The 22,830-nt window shown below is 32.8% G+C and overlaps 3 protein-coding genes across 3 annotated transcripts; 1 reads left to right on the top strand and 2 right to left on the bottom strand.

Moving 5' to 3' along the window:
• Positions 1–4,807: 4,807 nt before the first annotated feature.
• LOC133796663 (BON1-associated protein 2-like) lies at positions 4,808–5,626 on the bottom strand. The gene has a single exon (XM_062234276.1). It carries the CDS (start codon positions 5,523–5,525, stop codon positions 4,986–4,988), a length of 540 nt encoding a protein of 179 aa, XP_062090260.1. The 5' UTR covers positions 5,526–5,626; the 3' UTR covers positions 4,808–4,985.
• A 6,198-nt stretch (positions 5,627–11,824) lies between these two features.
• LOC133796662 (BON1-associated protein 2-like) lies at positions 11,825–12,984 on the bottom strand. The gene has a single exon (XM_062234275.1). The coding sequence runs from the start codon at positions 12,806–12,808 to the stop codon at positions 12,275–12,277; it is 534 nt and encodes a 177-aa protein (XP_062090259.1). The 5' UTR covers positions 12,809–12,984; the 3' UTR covers positions 11,825–12,274.
• A 2,186-nt stretch (positions 12,985–15,170) lies between these two features.
• LOC133795236 (uncharacterized) lies at positions 15,171–17,591 on the top strand. The gene is made up of 2 exons (XM_062232691.1): positions 15,171–15,576; positions 15,625–17,591. Exons 1-2 carry the CDS (start codon positions 15,171–15,173, stop codon positions 17,589–17,591), a joined length of 2,373 nt encoding a protein of 790 aa, XP_062088675.1.
• Positions 17,592–22,830: the final 5,239 nt, after the last annotated feature.

The following is a 22,830-nucleotide window of genomic DNA, read 5'->3' as shown; positions in this document are numbered from 1 at the left end:
ATGCAGCTCAATGAGCTTTACTGTTCCATTGAAAATTTATAGCAGTACAGGGGCAATTCGGTTACAACTGAAATGGCCAAAAGGCATAACAAATTCCCAATCCCGAGGAGCCCAAATATCAAGAGAATATTTCCACAACAACTTAACGGAAAACAATTATACAACTAATGATTAGCTAATCATCACTAAACTAATCAACACATTAACAACCTCTAATTAAGTTGACAGTAACTAAATGGTAACCATTTGTAACTCATTTTCTAACACCATTGTCATATATATGACAGGAAAACTAAAGTGCAACGCCACTAACAAGATTAAAAACCACAAACTTAACTAGAACACTCGTTAAACGTACCATAAAAGGCTTATTGATTGGTCGTTATGCTTTTTATGAGGTAGCTAGTAGTCCCGCAAATGCAAAGATCATAATATCAAACCCAACTGGAAAAACAAATTCAAAGACAAAAAATGTCTGACAAAATTATTTTGTTAAAATGATGCACACGTGAAATTATGCCACATCCCATAATAACAGTAGTAGAAATATTGTGAAATCTAGTTTAAAAATGGTGTAAAACAATTGAAAACATTGTGCTTTCTCACGTCTTTAACGTGTCCCATTTTTACGTTTCATGGGAATTGACTACTAAGAATAATGGAAATTACAAAATAAACCCCTTAAACTAAACACTAAAATAACTCGTCAAGGACAATGACAATTATATCCCCTTCAGGGGATCATATTTTATTCCACAAAATTCAATCGGGAAACAAAATCTAGCTAAAATAGGTATTTAACTCATTCATTTTTTTTTCTGGGCCTGGATTTTATGAAAAATTTGCAGGCAAGTACCACCATAGGTGTCCAAGTTTCAGAAGCTTAATAATATATTCAATTATATAATGTACATTCGTTTTAAATTTGGAGCATAAGCCAATCCGCGGCCGTACTTTGGGGCTTTCAGTGTTCTCGATCCGTAAATCGTTTTCGGCGCGATTTTTTTTACAACCGTGTATATTATAGCTATTTAGAGTATACTGCAAATTTTCAGAAAATTCTGAATAGTTTACAGTACTGAAAATTAAGTTCAAACATGTTACACGTGTGATTAATTTTTTTTATGCGCGTGAAAATCAACATGTTTGAACCTAATTTTAGGTATTATAAACTATTCGGAATGTTCTGAAAATTTACAGATGCTCTAAATAGCTGCAATATATACAGTGATAAAAAAAATCGTGCCAAAAATTATTCACAGGTCGAGAAACACTGAAAGTCCCACCAATAAAAAAATTGGAAGATGTCATCGGGTGCAATCTTGTTTTATTCTCCATCCCTATTTTAGTCCTTTCATATTCCTTAATGGACATGGAAGAGGGGCTTCTCCTTGGACTCAAACTATATAAACTATTGGGAGTAACATATTCTTTTATTGGTTAAAATGTATTGATTTTATTATTATAATGTTTAACATTATATTTAGTATTTATTGAATAAATTTTTGAAAATTATGCACTTATCTATATCTATATATATATATATATAAATGAGAGCTTCAAGGATATTATGTGGCACTCTAAAATCTCTTCAAATCACTATTTCTATTTTCTCATTTAATCTAATTTGTTTTATTCATTTTCTATTTTCTAAAATATCTTTAACAATTGAAAATATCAATATATATATACATATTAATTTGATTAAAAATTTATTTAGTTAAATATCTTAACTACTTATTTATTGAAAAATACTAAAAAAATTAATTAAAAATTACGTAATAATTTTCGATTATCTATATATCTATTTTTCTTATTATATTATTATGTGGCACTCTAAAATTTCTTCAAATCACTCTTTTTATTTTCTCATTTTATCTAATTTTTTTATTCATTTTCTATTTTCTAAAATATCTTAACAATTGAAAATATCAATATATATACATATTTATTTGTTTAAAAATCTATTTAGTTAAATATCTTAACTACTTATTTATTGAAAAATACTAAAAAAATTAATTAAAAATTACGTAATAATTTTCGATTATCTATATATCTATTTTTCTTATTATATTATAATTATGTTTTTTTATTCCAAAGTGAATAGTTTTATAAAATATTTATATCTATATCTATATATAAATGAGAAGGTGGCATCCTATATTTTTTACAATCTATTTTTACTATTTTGTGAGAATTTTATATTGTGTCCAAAAAAAAATATACATACATATATACGTACATCAACCATTCAACAAATGTAACATAATTAACCAAATTAATACACATACTTATAAATACATTGATTCTAATATAGTCATACGTAACAATAGTTATCCAATAATAATAGCATGAAAGAGATATCAATGAGAATGGTCACATATGGTTTAACTAAACAGTTATCACAATTAGATTTTATTATATTATTATATCATTTTATAATTAACATTTTACAATCTAAAGTATCTAATTTTTTATTTTCTTTAATATTTTATTAATTTTTTCAGTTTTAACCTATAAAAGTATGCCGTTACAAAATAATAAAAGTTCTAATGGGTGATCGACTAAAATACAAGGTACAAAATAGTGTGAACCCTTACAGAAAACAAAAATTATATAAATATATAATTTAATTTTCATAAGAAGTTTGAACATTTTAAATAAATACATGGTCCAAAGGTTCATTTTAAAAAATATAGGGTCAAAACGGGTAATGAGCAAAAATACAGTGTTCAAATAATCAATCTATCAATTCCAATTTTTATTATTTTGACAAAACACGAGATTTAAAAGTTAATTTTTAAAAATAAAGACTTCAAACAGGTAATTGGCCAAAATAAATCTTACAGAAAATATAAATTTTCTTATACATAATTTAGACTTTTTATAAAAAGAACTACGCAAAGCGTATAATAATAATAAATAAAAGTAAATGTACAACAAGCTTTTTGAACTTTGTTTTTAGTACTTTAAAATTTGTCAGAATTTTTCAAAAATCTACAGGAGGTTTGCTATACAATAACAGTGAACACCATCATGAAATAAAATATTATGGTCAAGATGTCTTCACATGTCTATATAAAGAACATGTTGTACGAGTATGATCAAAATGAATCACCACCCCACAGTCTCTCAAAAAATATTTTAAAATATATATGTTTTAATAATTACAAAAGACTGCGCGGAGCGCGGTAATATTTTATAATTTTATAAATAAATGGGGTGTCTTAATAAACTATTTTTGCAAAATCCCCTCCTCATTAACGTTTCAAAATTATTTTGGTGGGATTTTTCAATAGAAAAAAAATTGCTATCATTAATAAAATATAATAAAAAACCATTGAAAAAAGTTTTAGATGCATATTAGCCATCATTGGCAATGATGCCAAATTAAAATCAAATATCCTCTTATTGGTAAATATAAATTGATAGTGATTTGAAGAAGTCTAGAATGGAAATTGTGGTTAGGTATCATGAAGGCAATGCTATAGCTAGTTCCTATATAAAATTGAAATATATAGTGCATTCTAATCCAATTCTCCATCATTAATAGTTTAATATAGTCCAATTCAACGGTACCGCTTCTGTAGATTGAATCAAAGTTTTTAAGATAAGAATGAGAAGCATTAACTTGATTTATCAAATAGAGAATTTATACGAATATATTACGTAAAAATAACGTGTAAAATAATAAATAAAAAAGTGATATGTATTATTGTGTGAAATTTAAAATATGTTATATTTTCTATCAAATTTAGTGAAATTTTTAATGTGTCAAATTTCACATACTTTTTAAAATAATATTAGAATGATAAATTTACTAAAATATATTAAATATAATAATGTAAGACTCTATTAGAGATGCAACAAGCACTCCTCAAAACTCTATTTTTAGCTTACTGAAATGAACATATCTAGCATTCTATTACCATGGGGATGAGGTAACCCTCGATATTCGAAATCTTTATTATTAATACTTGAACATATATTCCTAGATTTTGAATGATTTTTTTTTAAAAAAAATTGTAGGATGAAATTAGGGGGTGCAAATGTGAAATTGAAATTATGCATATCAAAAGCAAGTTGTTTACGTACACACCTAAGAGTTGACGTGGTTCAAACTTAGCCAACACACGCTATACAATACTGGAAGCTCCAACTGTTTCGGAGCAAATCTACTAATTAGTAATTACAAACACCGCGCGCGACACAAGCCACTGCCTCTATTCCACTCTATTAGTCAACCCAGATTTACTCATTTGCAACACTTTTTTTCATTATTATTGTTAATATATTTTGAATAACTTCATCCCCTCCCAATTCAAAGTCAAAGTCATTATTATCTATTATCTACATAACACCACACCATTTTCATACAATTTTCCTTCATCTTCGAAGAAGCTGGACATAGTTAAATATTAATAATGTATTATTGACTTAAAATATATTATTCAAGTTTGATATATTGATCGTTTTGGATGGTTTATGATTTATCTACCCAAATTCAGATTGAGGATCAAATTAATTTAAACAGTTTTAAGGCAATAGAAAACATGACAAACAAATTAGGACCCAAATTCAAATTCTCAAGTAGGGAATTGGTAAGGAAGATGGTTTGTTTAATTGGTGACAAATGCTAAGGAAGATGGTTCTGAATCTTTCTATGTATGATTTTAATTCAGTTTTCATATTCATTGTTTGTTAATTACCGTAATAAGCTTGAACGTCATATTTTAGGCTAGGAAGTGCGGACAGGACAGTAATTTTAAGTACGATTGTGAATAATTGTACTAGAGAAAACTCAAAATAATTAATAATGATTTACTGATGTTTCTTATGATATATATTGAAAATAGTCAATAAAAATAAATGTACAAATTAAGTTTCTGATACGGCAATACTTTCCTCTGGAATACTCCTTATTCAATTAAGTCAAAATAGTTATTCGTTGTTGTTAGGAGATTTCCTTCGAAATTTAATTTCGATTAATAAGAGGCGGACCAAACGGGAAACCCAGTCACAACGCCACCCAAATTATTCTTCCCGACCGGAACTCCAGCCACAGGAGACGACGCCATCGACGTAGAAGACGCCGCGCACGAATGCTCCGGCGCTACCGCAAACTTGGTTTTCACTGACAAATTGATAATCCCGTTCCTTTCGCCTTTCTGATCCCTCAATCTATAACTCAAGAAATGTAGGTGACTCTCAGGCACGTACCCACCGGAAAAGTCCGAAATCGGGACCGAAGCCGTTCCGACAAGTCTGTTACCCATCACAGTTTTGCAGTGTACCTCGACTGTCAATGCCGCTGCGTGAACCGGTAAGTCAAGGACGAGTTTTTCATTCCAGTTTGGGTTGCTACCGCCCTCGGTATCAATCTCGGTTGTCCGGGAAACGTTTCTGCTATTGGATCGAACGACGACGAAGGCGTTTTTCTTGATGGATCTCCGGTCGATCCGGAGGTTTTCGCCTGATAAAACAGTGATTTCGATAGTTGGCGATGAGAAGTAAGACTTGGCCATCGTAAACGTGAATTTTGTGAAGCGATTTTCTGTTTGGGGAGGAGGAATAAATGGGTGTGAGGTATGTTGGAAATTTAAGGAAATCTATTTATAGGTTCGTTTTGAGTTTTTTTTCGTTGTTGGTTTTAGACTTTGGAGTTAAAGAAGGTTAATGGAAATAGGACAGAAAGATAGTACGTGACTACGTGGTTCGTTGTTCTAAACAGATATGAAAGTTCCTAACAAACGCGGTCTTTAAATATCTTTTTCTACTCATTATTCCACTTCCGAAGTTTGGTGCGTGAATTTTTCTTATTTAAAATAAAACAAATGAAAGCTCATCTAATGACGTGGTCTAGAATGACGTGATCTGAATGATTTAGTACTTTCAAAATTTTATTTTTCATTAATTGCCTTTATTTTTATTTGTAAAAAAATTAAAAACCAAGTATAATAAACAGCTGGATCGTGGAAAAATTGTACTCTAAATAGAGACAAAAAAAAAATAAAGTAGATACAAGTTACAACGGTACCTAACTCATATAGTAGAGACTGAACTCTAGTAGTCAACTGTAAACCCATGAATTTACAAGACTTTATTTTATTATTTATTTAGTAAATGTTTTTTTTTGGTAAGAAAGAAGACCTGAAACAACAAACAAGCACAAGGTCCAGAAACATTCTATATATCCACATCCTCGTCAAAGTCTATAACACCATTTCCATACAACTTACCCTTCAACTAACAGCTATTGTTCTTCGAAGAAGAATGGTTAAATTTCAAATGTATATATATAGAATATTATAAGTAACGTAGTTTTGACTAGTAAAATGTTGAAAGCTTCTCATATTTTATTGTTCTGGTTGGTTTAATCTACCACAAATTTATGCATAGTTTCAGCAGTAGTTGCCGATAGGAAAGATGCAGCACCACTCATAATTATGACCCAAATTATTAATTAGAAAAACCAAAATTTTGCAATACAATAAATCCAGAACAGTATATTACGACGTACCCCTTGGCATATATGAATAAAACATATTTTTCACATCTCGGACTCTATTATCATTCATGAGAGTGAAAGATAAAGGAATTTTATTTTATCATGGGGTCAAAATTAAAAAATCATATTTTTTTTTTTTATAAAATGTGTGTTTGTAAGAAAATTAAGTATATAATTTAAAAAATATATAAATAAAGGAGCTAAATATAAAATTATATATTTCAAAGTTATATAAAAAGAATATCAGCAGAGCATAATAAGAAAACATACATTAAAAGAATAAAATATATTCAACAATAAATATTAAGAGATTATTTGGAAAGCTATTTAATATTTGAAATTTGATGTTATTCAAAATTCCTATTTGATAGGTTTGTTTCACGATGTAATTACACCGTAGATATTTAATTTGAGGTAATAGATAAGTCCCCAATTACAATTCTCATAGTCCTGTGAGAATTGAATGTAATTACACTATGTAATTACTACACACTATCAATTTTAAATATTATGTATTACATAATATATTTTTTGTGCAATTACTACTATTTTGACGGATATGACAATAATAAACAATAAATAATTAAATACTATTTAATATCCAAATACATATTTTATTTAAAAATATATAGTGTAATTACACAGATGTTTCTAAAAAAGCCCTAATTAGGTAGTGGCTGGATCTACCTAGTAATGCACACGGGGCGGTGAGTGCTCCCCCCCGTCCCCGTCCCCATTTATATTTCTAATCCCCGTCTTTGTCCTATCCTCGCTTATTTCCCGTCGGGATGTGGTGGGGAATCCCCATGGGGAACCTATTTATTTAAAAAATAAATTTTAAAATAAAAATCGTAAATTATATGTAAATTAAAATATTTCACAATATTTATTATTTAAAATATTAAACACTATTCTAAATAAAATTTTAAATATTAAAAAAGTTACTACTATACTACAAAAACGCATAAAGAAATATATAAAATACATATAAAATATTATAAAAATTTAAATGGGGTCTCGTAGAGGCGGGGAGTGCTATTCCCATCCCCGCCCCATTTAACATTCGAGGATTGAAAGTTATCCCCGTCCCCGCCCCATTTAACATTCAGAGATTGAAAGTTATCTCCGTCCCCGTCCCGTTCCCTATTTAGACCGGGATTCCTCGCCCCATTAGGGGCGGGTCCCCGCGAAGTCCCGTCCCCATAAAAAAAATGTGCATCCCTAGGTCTACCACAAGCCTCCACCAGCCATTGGGAAGGAAAACAAGGACAGACACAAGTAGTAAAAGAGGCCTTCCCTCCTCCCAAATTTTTAAAATTAAAAAAAAGAATATATAGTATATTAAAATATGGTCTTTAATTTTTTCAAAACTTAATTTAGCCCTCTCAATTTTATTTTATTTCACCATTTGCCCTCCTCCCCATCCCTTGAGTTACATTTCTCCCTCCATCCCTGAAGCAAACCTATTCAACCAACTCGGGGACAGCTATTCCAACAACACTTGAAGTTATCAAGCAAGCTAAACACAACAATGTCCATCCACTGAACATATGCCCCCATCGAAGAGCCTTGTAAATCACAAATGGAGACTAAATCTAAATTGCAAGGAACTCAACCAATTACCATTGTGAGTTGCAAAGCCCAATTAGAGGGGAGCATGGATATCTCTTGGCCAGAGCTCCATTGACGCCTAAATTAGTGTCAACAATGCTCTGCCCGTGAGAAAATAATAAGTCTATAAAGTTTTATAGACAAGAAGGCGATGGGTATAGATTTTTAGCTGCCTTTTTCTCTAAAGAAAATTTTGTATTAAAATAATGAAAATATTTTTTTAAATAAAAATTAGCATGTGTTATTTTTATTATGTTACTATTATTTTTAGTATTAATCAAACAAGAATATGGTGATCATAGACATTTATCCTTACAAAGATGTCGAAGTTCAAATTTCCTCCTCTTTAATACAATAAAAAAATAATCCAAATAAGAAAATAAAAAATTGCACCATGCCAGTTCAAATATAAAATTGGTATAATATGAGTACTAACAACAACCTCCAATTTCAACATTTTAGTCAACCTTTCCTCTAGAAATACATGCCGGAGTATTTTCTTTCCAATTTTTTTTACGATAGTGTTTGTTGTAGTTACAATATATATATCTTGCTGTTTACCGAGTTTTTCGGAAACTACAATAGTAAAAGATAAGAGAGACAAAAGAGAAATGGTTTAGAAGTTGTAAGACAGATTTTTACGTGGTTGAGGCGTTAATGAGCCTTAGTCCACGAGACAGTTGTATTAGAGCTTAGAGAATTTACAACAATGGAGTTTTTTATCAGTTTCGGCATAGTAACTGTATACACGCTCAAAAGAGATCCCCTATCCAGTGCTCTGTTACATGTATTTATAGGTTCACAGGTGCACTAGGCTTAGGCCGGGCTGACCCGGGCCCAAAAAATGTATAAATACTAATGGCTTCTCTATCGGAAGCCCAATACAAAGGATTAAAACATAAGAGAAATACATTAATCTGAGCCCACTAGGCCAGCCCAAACCATATCTATCATGCGACAAATTGGAGCTTTGGTTTGGGTATCTTGAGTTACGAGGCAGATTCAGGGGACAAGATGGATCAGAGTAGTGGCGGCGCAAGTCTGAACCAAAGGCGTACAATCCTGAGGTGGCCTTTTCTGCAGGTGAAACGTGGGGACAACTCACACGCTTCATAGGATGAATTCAAGGTCGCGGATGCTTTGTCCTGCCAACCTTGGAGAACCGACCCGGGTTCGTTTACACATGTCTCTCTCCGATCGTCGAGGTCCCGTACCGTTTACCATGGGCCCGGTACATTTACCAGGAGCCTGGACCGTCTACCGTGGGCCCAGATCACTTACCAGGAGCCCGGACCGTTTACCAGGCTTCGGGATCATCCTCATCGATCCCGACTGTTATCCGGAAGCCAAACACACCATCTCCCAGATGACCGTCCCGGACAATACTCCTCGGACGCCTTTCGGGCCTCACCCAGAATTGGGCTGTCGATATCTATTATACTTCTTGCCAAACAGGCCTGGGCTGAGCCCAAACTCATTTAGCCAGCCTGTGGGCCTGAAGCGCGGACCCGGGCGCCCGACAGGAAATGGGGACAACACCTGCAAATTTTAAATAATTCTGAATAGTTTACTGTTGGGTTTTATGCCCCTAGAAATCATGTTGGATATTATAGTGACTAGGTCACAATGAATTATAATTGTAATTATATGCTCAAAAGAACAAATCATAATATTAAGTTAGTACATTGGATTTTCACTAATATGGTAATCTACGATATGATCTACTTACACATTCAGGGTGTGATGTCTTATCCAAGACATTGACCAAGTAGATAAGATTTGATGTATTTTGTTACTTTGGACTAAACCGATATTTATTATTGATAAGATAAGTAAGTATCGTTATTATCTAATCTAATCATATCATAACGTTGACCATATGTCAATTTAATCTTAATTCTGAGTGATTAATATTATGTTAATTGTATAATTTAAGTCTTTTGATTTGTTCGTTACCAGCTTACCCTACGGATTAGCTCATACTTACATAATGAAGATTTGGTAGTATAATTGAGTGAGAGTATTTATTATAAACATGAAATCTATAGCTTTTGTTTAAGAAATGAAATGATGATTTCCTTATAACTTGGTTCAAGTGTTAAATGATAGAGTACTAATTTCTATAATTAAGTTTATAGAAATATTATTTACAAAGACTTAGTGGGAGTTAAGGATAAAATACCAATGAGAGATAAAACAGTAATTTGCACCCGTCTTATTAGTAGATCATATATAGAAGATTGAATGACGATTATGGTTATAACAATGAATAACATATTTACATTTGGTATAAAGTGTTATATGAATTCAAGAGTGCAATTCTGAATCAATAGTTGAGTCACGAAGAATTAATTAGGTAGTGAAATTATTTATTATAAATAAACTCATGGTAAATTATTGGAGCTTGAGTTCATGGATCCATGGTCCTCATGTCATCTTTTATCAAAATGAACCTAGAAGTCTTGAATAATTAATTTACATATTAATTATAAAAATATCATATTGACTAGATCAATGGAAATAAATAATGTTAAATTATTTAATGATATTTTGTGAGAAAATAAATAAAATAAAAACTTTGATGATTTTATTGCAAAGTCTCAAAAAGAGAGCATTATAGTCAATTGGGAAAATTTTGTTAATATTGATAAATTGGTATTAATTTTAATTAAATGAATTAAATAAATGTCAAAATTATAATTGGTTAATTTTGACAACTATTTAATTAATTATAATTATTAAATAATTAAATTAAAGTGGAAAACTAAAGCTTATTTTATGTTCTAGCTAATTGACTATATATACTAGTTATAAAATGCATTAAGTCAGATGAATATGACAAGGTAAAAATTCACCCATAATATTCTATACCTAGCTAGTTGCCCATTTTCTCTTAGTTTATCTCTAGGAATCATTTTCTTATTTGTTGAGACTTGCCCACACAAATATTAGGTTGTTTTAGAGAAAGACTTGGAAGACCGATTTTATTTCAAAGCGGTTTGAATTCTTTGCAATACTTAGTATTCAGCAAAGACAAAAGGTTAGAGAATCTAAATGGTGTAATCATTGTTTTGCTACGTATCTCGTAAATACCCTGATGGTTTTATTATTGTATTTATGTGTCTCTGTATGAAAATTATATCTATGCATGTATTTATGTTTTCTATTGTATGTTATTTTGTGTAATAGGGAACATGCATATAGACTTATATAAATAAGATCCTACATTTACAGTGTCAAAATCATGTTTATATGGTTTTGAATACGTGTGGTAAACTGTAATATCAAAAATTATGTTTTCGACAGTGTAAACTATTGAATTTTTTTAAAAATTTGCAACTACAACGAAGCTCGCCATGTAAAAAATTACTTGGATATATGGTTTTGGAGATGAAAGTTGAAATAGGAGGTTCACGATAGTATTCCTGTTGATGTAAATTATCAATTAATAATATTTTAATATAGTCCAATTCAGATCTTGTGCGGATGGATTCAAAGTTTATAAGATAAGAACAAGGAGCATTGACTTGTCCTATTTATCAAAAAGAGAATATACATAAATAAGCATCTATTCCCTGCTGTAGTTTCACGAAGATTACGTGGTAACTGGTAACACAAGTCTGCCGGATTTTATTATGATATAATAATTAAGTTTGCGTACTAATGAATCTTCATTTAATTATAAGCTAGTTGGCTAGTTTACAATATAAAAACAACTAATCTTTTCTGTATTAATAATTAAATAATACAATAACGAATCCAATATAACGACACGTAGTAGAAGTTTGAATCATTGTTGCAAGTTGCCAAAACTCAAAGCAAGAATACAATGAAACGAATAAGGAGCTGTACACTTTCAAGCTAAGCTCCAAAAACGAAGTTTTTTTTTTTTTTATCAAACAAAATGAAGCTTCTTTAAAATAATTATGTACGTACACACACCACACACCACACACCACACTCCCTCTCCTCACTCCTCACTCCTCACTCCTCACTCCTCACTCCTCACTGTACTCGTAGTAGTGATAAATTGACTTTTCAGCTTCCACTTTTTATTATTAGAATATATTTTTGGTTTGTTTTTTTTGGGATTTATTTTTGTTTTTATTTTGCTACATGAGGAAATTTCCTTCAAAACTAAAATTTCCATAGATATCAAGTGGACCAAATGGGAACACCAGTCACGACGTCACTCGAGTGATGTTTCCCCACCGGAACTCCAACCACCGTAGCCTTCGACGAAGAAGATGAATTCGCGCACGATCGATAGTCCGGTGCCGCCGGAAATTTCGTTTTCACAGACAAATTGATAGTCCCGTTTCTTTCGCTTTTCCGATCCCTCAGTCTGTAACTCAGAAAGTGCAAGTGATTATCAGGTAGATATCCACCGGAAAAGTCTGATATCGGAACGGTAGCCGTTCCGACGATTCTGACCCCGGTCATAGTTTTGCAGTATACCTCGACGGTCAATGCCGCTGCTTGGACCGGGAATTCTAGGACGAGTTTCTCGTTCCAGTTTGGGTTACTCCCGCCATTGGTGTCGATCTCCGTCGACCGGAAATCGCTTCCGCCGTTGGATCGGACGACGACGAAGGCGTTTTTCTTGATTGATCTCCGGTCGATCTGAAGGTTTTCACCTGATAAGACAGTGATTTCGACAGCTCGCGATGAGGAGATAACCTTGGCCATTGTGGGTATGGGAATATGTATTTGTGCGATGTAGCAATTTTTCGGGAGAGGTACTGAGGTTATATGTAGTTTATACTTTGTAAGATAAAATTATTGAAATTCTAAGTGAAGTTTGGTTGGTGTATGTATTTATAGGTTGATGGAAAGAAAGTGAAAGTGTTGGGAAACTTTGTGTATTTGAAATAAATAAATAATGATACTTATATTCCGCTTATAAATTTTAATACGCTATACGTATAAAAATTTGTTATATTCTGATACTTTTTTTTTTAACTCTTCCATGAAATATGAGGCAATTTTATTTGACACTTTCTTTTATGTTAAGCCATTCTACATTAAATTTATTAATGTTTTACAGACCTTACTCCAATAATTAATCTAATATATTGGAATGAAGTCTGTCTAAATATCAATAAATATAAATTTAAGAAGAAATTAATCAATTAATTGGGAGTTTTTTTTAAATCTTCAATGAATTATGAGAAACTATTTTATAAAATGAGAAAAAGAAATTCTTCAAATTATATTCAAATAATAACTGCAATTATTATTATTTTTAATAAATATACATACCCTGTATAAGCTAGAAAGAACCCGAAAAAATTATCATAAAAATTAAAATACTTGATCAAACATAGACGATTCAAATATATCATTTAAACTTGTATATACACATAATTTTCTATTTATGATCTGATCAATGATAAACTAAGTGCTTGCAAGTGATATCTCCAACTAAGATATCAATAATGTTTTTGAAGAAATGTTTTTAAGAAAACACTCATCTAAAACACACGTCTCTTTTCTAGAATCACATCAAATTATGAAATGAAAAAAAAAAAGAGTTGAGTGGAGGTTACATCCATATAGTGAATATTGATTCAAATTTTTTCTCTATTTTAATTTATCTCTTCATATTCATTGTCTATTTGCTCTAGAAAATTTAGAATTTCTCAATATTTATTTACATCTTTCTATAATTTTTTTTCACCTCATTCAAATAGTTTCATGAGATTTTCAATATAGTTGAAAAGTTCAATTCAAAAAAAGAAGAAAAAAAATTGAAAAACATGGTAGAAGAATAGATAAACTAGTGGAGAAACTCTATTAATATTAAGTTGGCCGATGAGGGGTTTTGGCTTTTCGGGGTTGATGGAGGTGTTTTCTGACTGAGTTTTTCGGGGTTGTAACTTGGAACTCTTGATATTTCTTTATGGTTTTGTTTCTACTTATTTATTATTTTTCTGAATTTCGTTTTTTTAATTCTAGTTGCAGACTTTCAGTTTGTTTTATTCATACTGGTTTCAAATAATTTTTTATTACTTATAAAAGTATCTACTTTGTTTATATATATATATATATAGGTATAGGGTAATTCCATGAATTAACCATTTTTCATCCTATATTTACAACTATAACCCCTCATTAATGTTTCTCACATTAATGACTTTTATAGGCACTTAAAAAGACATTAATACCCTTCAATAGATATTAAGTTGTTCTCTCTTTTATTTGTCTTGCACGTACCTAGCAGCCATGGAAATGATCTACTCTCACAAAATATAGCAAACACATATTCTCTCTCAAATCAACAAATCTCAAAGGTTATCACCATTTTTTCGCACCAAGATTTAGAAAGTGACGTTATCTCCCACATCTCTTTTCTTCTCACCCAAGTTGAAGAAGATTAAATAAAAATCATCTCCCAAACTTGAAGAAGATTGAACATTTGATTTGATAATGAGTAAGTATTTTTTTTATTTATAGGTTATGGGTGTCTTGTGTAATAGTTTAAATAGAATTTTGGAACTACTATACACTAAAAAATCTGTGAAAAGAGATAATTTTATGTTGAGATGACGAATTTTCGAATAATTTTCGCGATTTAAGTCACTGTGTTCACACATTATTCACACTTTGTTCACACTTGGTTCACATTTTCGCAATTTTGGTCACTGCGTTCACACTTTGTTCACACATTATGCACACTTTGTTCACACATGATTCATACTTGGTTCAGACTTGGTTCACGAGTACTTAACACATGATTCACATTTGGTTCACACATGATTCACACTTGGTTCACACATAATTCACACTGGGTTCACACATAATTCACACTGGGTTCACACACAATTCACACATTGTTCACACACGTTTCACACTTGGTTCACACATGCTTGCTTCACACATTTATTTCTTATTTCTTTTGGCTAGTTTTACCTAATAACCTTTGGATTTCGAACATTTTGTCATATGTTATGCAGGTCAAACACATATAAATATTGTGGTGTTATATAATGGATCGTGGGAACAAGTTTTAAACGAAGGTTGGTCATTTAGTGCTAAACAAAGCAAGGGTATGAAGGTGCCAAAGACTATCACTTACAATAGTTTTGTTGATCAATTGTATACTTTAATCGGAGCTGACAAGTCTCGTATTGATCTTGACTTAAATGTAATCTATCATTTTGGAAGTAAAGGTATCCCTCCATCTTTAATTAGTAATGATGAAGATGTTGCTTTTTTTCTTGATGAGATAGAAACATCTATCATTCATCGGACACCCCTATGTGTGTCTACTATAGAGAAGAGAAGTAATGATCCTTTGGTTACTAAAACACGTGAGTTGTATACTATTTCTCCAGTTGAAACCAAAGTGAATGATGATTTTTGCATTGATGGCAATGAAGAAAGTTGTGATGATGATAATAATGATGCAGATGGCAATGAAGAGAGTTGTGATGGTGATAATAATGATGCAGATGGCAATGAAGACAGTTGTGATGATGATAATAATGATGCATTAAGCTCAGATGATAATGAAAATATTGATAGGTCTACCTACAATGATGTACTTGTGAAGCATAATTTACAACAGTCAACCTCCAATGAAGTATTGAAGAGCCATGATTCCTCAAATAATAGAGGTCGTAAAGTAAGACAGGTTGGCGAAGATAATCTATGGAGTACTCCACTTTTGTTGAATCAAGGGGAAAAAGGCTCTACTTCAGCCTCAACAGCTCAATTACTGACATCTTCTTCGAGTATCAATTCGTGGGAAATAAAAGAGGGTCAAATATTTGAGAACAAGCAAGAGTTGAAGATGAAACTCCATCTTTATGCATTAAAGAAAAACTTTGAGTTTAAAGTAAAGAAGTCTGCGAAAAATATATGGTGTACAGTATGTGTTGATGATAAATGCAAATGGAGGTTGAGGGCTACAAAATTGGTTAATTCCAATATGTTCGAGGTTCGTAAATTTTTCGGTGAACACACATGCTCATTGGATGTTCGACATAAAGATCACCGTCAGGCATCCCCATGGCTTATTGGACATGTCATAAGGAGAAAATTTGAGGGTGATGATGTTAATTACAAGCCAATGTCAATTGTAAAAGATATGAGTTTATCATATGGAGTTCATATGAGCTATGCTAAAGCTTGGAGGTGTCGAGAGCATGCATTGGCTTACATAAGAGGTACACCAGAATCATCATTTCAGAAACTTCCCTCATTTCTATACATGATGGAGCAAAAAAATCCTGGAACTGTTACTCATTTGCAGATGGACAATGAAGGTAGGTTCAAATATTGCTTCATGGCCTTAGGTGTTTCTATAATGGGGTTTAAAACATATATTCGTCCAGTTATATGTGTAGATGGAACCTTCTTGACTACTCGGTGTGGAGGTACTTTGTTATGTGCCATGGGACAAGATGCTAACAAGCAAATATATCCAATTGCATTTTCAGTAGTTGACTCAGAGAATAATGACTCATGGTTGTATTTTCTACTGAGGTTGAAGGAAGCGATTGGTGAAGTGGAGAATCTAGTATTCGTGTCTGATAGACATACTAGTATAGCAAGTGCCTTGACTAAAATTTTTCCTGAGGCACACCACGGTGCTTGTATACATCATGTTAGCATGAATATCCGTGCGAAGTTCAAAACTGACCATTGCCATGAAGAATTCTTCCTTGCAGCGAAAGCTTATAGAAAGCGAGAGTTTTTACGCCATTTTGAGAAGATTAAATTCAAAGATCTTGCAATTGCTCAATACTTAGAGAATCAAGTGGGTTTTGAAAAGTGGGCTCGTTCTTTCTTTTCTGGTCATCGATATAATTTAATGACTACAGGTATTGCCGAAAGCTGGAACAATGTCATTGTTGAGGCACGTGGGTGGCCAATTACTTGTCTCATGGAATTTATGAGGCACACTTTACAAAAATGGTTTTTCGAGCGTCGAACTGCAGCATCAGCGGCTACAAGTCCTCTTGCCACAGAAGTGGAAGCTGATTTGCGAAAGTTAGCAGACAAGTCCACTACCTCGTTCTCTTTTCCATCTAGTCAGTATGAAATAACAGTATTGGATGGTGATCTTGATGGAGATGTTGACCTGAGGAGGAAAACATGTAGTTGTAGAAGATTTGATTTGACAGGTCTTCCTTGTGAACACGCTCTAGCTGGTGCTCGAGATCGTGGCATTAGTCCATATAGTTTATGCTCCAGATTCTACACAGTTGAAGCGTGGTTGTCATCCTATGGTGGATTTGTATATACGCTGGGTAATGAAGAATCTTGGGTGATACCAAATGACATAGGAAGTATGATGATAGCTCCTCCTTTAGTGAAGCAGAAGGCTGGTCGTCCAAAGAAGAAACGACGTTTATCAAAGGGTGAGAAGAATAGCAAACAACATAGATGTAGTAGATGTGGTGTTCTGGGCCACAATCGAGTGACGTGCACCATTGTTTGTCCCCCGCTGTCTAGACATGCTTAGTTTGTACATTTATTGTTTTACTTTGTACTCTTCAATTGCAGAATTTGAATTTTTAGATTGGTTCAGTAATACGACTTTTTGTGTTAAAGTTTGTTGTTTCGGACACACCTAATTCATATTCACACATAATTCACACCTAATTCACACATTATTCACACATATTTCACACGTGGTTCACACATAATTCACACATAATTCACACCTAGTTCACACATAGTTCACACATAGTTCAATCCCGGTTCACACATATTTCAATCCTGATTCACACTTAATTCACACCCAATTCACACATAACTTAATAAGATAAAAGTGACAAAGATTTATCCATTCCACTATTAAGATGAAATAAACGAAGTCATTCAATACCATTTAATGAGATGAAGTTGACATAGTTTCTTCATACATTCAAAAGTAAGATACATATATTTAAATAAAAGACAACTATGGTTGTAAGTTATGGTAAAACAAATCTACACAAGTCTTTTTTCTAAAGAAATCCATGTTGTCGTCATTTACTTCGGATAGCAGTTTTTTGGCTAGCAAGTACTCCAGATGTTTGATGACATATACCCCACAATCGCCACTGCAAAGGAAATACAGTTTTTTAATTATTGGAAGACCAAAGTCTTTTAATATAAATATGGTTAACAGAGTTATACCTAGTTTTGGTCTGTGGTACTTTTTCTGTGCCAAGTCTTGTGAACTCAAAACGCACTTTCTGTGCTTGTAGTTGGACATCTTTCCTATGGCTTAACAGCCCACTGGATTGAATTAGAAATGGTAGCATTTTTCCCCATCTACTCATTTTATTCTCAAACTCCTTGTTGGAGACCACAGTGATATCATAGTCATACGCTTTTATAAGACAGCTTGTCAATGATATCTCTAACAACACCCAATGTGTCCCAGAAAAATTAATTGGGGTAAACACTTCGTCAATGTCTTTCCAACTCCTTTTGAAATTGTTATCATCACCTACCAAGTAATCAAGCACTTCTTGTGGCCAAATGTAGCTTGATTTGATTTTCTTCTTGTTGAATTGTTCCCAATGTGGTTCGAAGAACTGTTGGAACATAGAATCCACGATGGTGAATCTTTCGGAGTAAGTCTTCTTGTAAGTGTACACTCGTTCTTTCATCAACCCTAGAGCTGCATCAATGTACTGCATGCCAAATATTATAAGTATATATACATTCAAATTATATATATTTTTAAAAAAAAAAATTATTTCAGTAGTCTTACCAGTCCGTCCAGCCATGTACGTGGTGTAAGTAGCTGAATAAACCATTTCGTAGTGCACGAACCAGCCAAGAGAGATATAGGCTTGTCATTCTTTTTTAAACCAATTACCCATTTCTTAAAACGTCTCATTTGCTTTTCGTCATATGGCTGTAGGGGATTAATTTCACAAGGATCAGTTACAATTGTCTTTGCTTTCTTTTTCTTCTTAGTTGGATCAGTAAACTCGGAACCAAAAATTCTTTTCGTTGGAACCCTCCTTCTCTTGAATTCCACCCCAGCCATATCTCCAGGAGATACCACCTTACAGCTAGGGCTATCTTCTCCAACAACGTGCTCCATAATAAATGTACGGTGTGGTGAAGCAAGATGCTCATCTGATAATGAATCCTCAGAATCACTACCTTTACGTTGCGAGAGCACTAATTCAATTAGATAATCCAACTTCTCCTCCATTCTTTGTTGGTTACTTTTCAAAGTGTCAATATCAGCTAACAACTTTTCATGGTGGGTGTTAATTGGAGTTGGTATCTCTTTCTTGTCTTGCTAGTGACGATGCCCATCTGCTACATCGGGCTTTGTGGGAGATTCCTCACGTTCTTCCCTTTCAAACTCCAATTCCACATCATCGTCTACAAAGCTAATAACACGTCCCATGAGTAGTTCATCTGGTCCTTGAATAATAGAGTCATGAAATTCTTTCTCTTCGGGTCTTGGATTGAGCGTGGCCTTCACAAGATTCTGCAACAAAATAATAAATTAATAAAGTATAAACATTACTTATAAATCACAAACTCAAATAAAATCTTAACGACTTACACTTTTTTTCTTAAATACACCTTCAATATCTTTCTCTTTCAGCATTTTATGCGCTGACCAGCTAAGCATTCTTGGAAAGGCCAGGGGTTGTTGATCAGCAAATGCAGAGAACTTTGTGAAAATTTCATAGGCCCAATATTGCAGAACAATGGCATAACCATAAATTGTGTACTGAGGTGCTGGTCTTTTTCTCTTTTGCTCAACATTCTTCAAGTATTTATTCCTTAGCCTTTCCATATCTTTTGCCAAGCCGAATAATGTCTTCTCGTACGATAATCTCCCCCAAGGATAGTTGAAGAAGTCATCTTCATTTTCCACGATGGAAAGGACATCAATAAAGCATTTCTTCTTTGGTTCACTAGGTAATAAAAGAGAGTCTACCAAAAAACATAGACCTAATTTCCATACGTCTTCTTTCACATCGCACCTTTTGAATCCATCTTCCAACTCTTCAGAAGATAAACATTCTTTATTGTTCAAGTATGTCTGGAGAAGTCTTTTACTCTTGGTCATTTCTTTATACTTTGCCTGATCCGGAGAAATTCCACAATTCAATCCAGTGATCAAACCAAATTCACTAATTCCAAACCTTGTATTCTGACCACAAATATTAAAATTCCTGCAGTATTCGTTCTTTCCTCTACCAACAACTCTCCTAAGCAGTAACTGGTGAATAATAACTCCAGAATATTGTAGAGGCGGAGCTAAGAAGAATTGCTTGAATGGTGACTGTTTCGCTCGTTCCAACAAGTCAAATGTCGTGAACTTCGCTATTATTGTACTCATAATGCTCCCTCCCCTATACGCAGCCTTTGCTGGATAATGCCTTTCAGTAGGAAGCATGAGGAGTGACATCTGAAAAGGTAAATTAAATAAGCGCTTAATACATAACTCAGATATATTCACACTTTCTTCACATACGGTTCACACATTATTTACACATGGTTCACGCATAGCTCACCCAAATTCACACCAACCTCACATAATTCACACACAGTTCACACACAGTTCACACATAGTTCACACACAGTTCACACATATTTCCTCAAAAGTTCCCAAAATAGAGTCCCATTCGTCATTCTAGTCAACCTTTTCTTGGTTATATTAAAGAAATATATGTATATATATATTCATGATTTCAGCCGAGGCCAAACCATAGTACACATCACTTAGAAATTATTTCAACACTTCAAAATAAGACAGTACAATTTGATATTGACAGTATGTACAAGTTTCTCATCATAATCTTGCCTCACTACAAGGAAATAAGTCTAATAATGGCTTATTATAATCAAGAAAAGGTTCAAGAATCACTTTTAATAGGGTTAGTTAGTGTAGTTTCCTTTTATAATTCACATATTATTCACCATAAGTTCAAAACATGGTTCACACACCATTCACACCAAATTCACACATGGTTCACACATCATTCTCACATTGTTCATCATAATTTCGGAACATGGTTCGCACATCGTTCACACACTATTCACACCAAATTCACACACTATTCACACTAAAATCACACATGGTTCACACCAACTTCACTTCATACATGGTTCACACCACAATCACACATGGTTCACACCAATTTCACACATTGTTCACACTAAAATTACATATGGTTCACAACAACTTCACTTCACACATGGTTCACACTAAATTCACACCACAATCACACATGGTTCACACCAATTTCACACATTGTTCACACTGAAATTACATATGGTTCACAATAACTTCACTTCACACCAAATTCACACTAAATTCACTCCTTATTTCCCAATTAAAACATGCCTCAAGTAGTTAGAAATTTAACCAAAGTACAAATTCAAAATAAACAAAAGAGTCATAATAACAACAAGGGATCCCAACAACAATACCTTGGGCTAGGGTATCGGGCTTGCAAGGGGAGTGTGGGGTCTTAGGTGTTGTAAACCTTGGGTTCCGGCGACGTGGGCTCGACGATATGGCTGAAATGTGGGTGGGTTCGGCGTCGGGACCAAGCGGAGGGGATGGGTTCGTGGGTTCGGGACCAAGAGTGTAAAAGGGTCTGGTGGCTGTGGAGATGATGACGCAAGTGGGAGGAGGGACGAGGTGGGTGCTGGCCGGAGTACCACCGCAGCTTCGACAGGAATAAATCTGGGTTTGGGAGGGAGGGTTTTCAATGGACGGGAAGGGGGAAGGGGAAGAAACCAGAGTTTTATTTGGGTTGTTTAACAAAAGGGATAATTTTGTCTTAAATGGTTAAAAATGTGAAAAACTTTAAGTAAGGGATAGAGTTATAACTATAGGGCTGAATAAGGTTAGTTTATGGAGTTACCCTATATATATATATCTTTTAATGTCATACTGTTTTTGTTTAGTTCATAAAAAAATAAAACGGAAACAAACACAAAAATTATCAATAAGACAATAAATGTAGCAGAGAGAGAGAAACAGAACTACAAAGTGTGAAATATTATGAAAATACATCCTCGTGATTTGGCCATCGTTTTTTAAAAAAAAAATTAACCTGACATAATAAATTAAATTTTACATTTTCTTTTATAAATTACGTATACTTTTGTAAAAAAACTCAAAATGGAAAAGATTATAAAAAATATTCTTAGCATAAGTATCCGTAAAATTTTTATTGATTGCAATCTAGTCTATTTTTAAAAAAAAATCAAATCTTAAAATTTTAAAAATAGTAATAAATAAATCTTTATTATTAATCTTTTAATAACAATATTATTAGATTTTGAATGAAAATTTTAGAATTTTTGTTGGACGATGTTATTAAGGGATGAAATTAAAATTAAGTATAGCAAGAGAAGTTAATTATAACGAGTAATGATATTTGTATTTAAAATATGTATGAAAATATTACATAAGATATTGCTTTATAAAATAATAAGCCTTAATTTAAATAAATACAATTGGATAAGTTACTCATTTATCCATTTATCACATGTAGGAGTTGATATGGGCAACTTGGTCAACGCACTCTACACAAAAGTGAAAAACTCCCATCGTTTAGGAGCAAATCTTCTACAATGTACAACGCCCGCGACACAAGCCACTGCCTCTACTCTCACTCTACTCTACTAGTCAAGTCAACCCAAGACAAAGTCATTTTTTTTTTTTATATGAAATGTTATTTCTGAGGAAACACCTGAATCAAATCAACAACTTCATTTCC

The sequence above is a fragment of the Humulus lupulus genome, chromosome 8, assembly GCF_963169125.1.
Source record: "Humulus lupulus chromosome 8, drHumLupu1.1, whole genome shotgun sequence".
In the NCBI taxonomy this organism is placed as follows: domain Eukaryota; kingdom Viridiplantae; phylum Streptophyta; class Magnoliopsida; order Rosales; family Cannabaceae; genus Humulus; species Humulus lupulus.
This window is presented reverse-complemented; position numbering and strand designations above follow the sequence as displayed.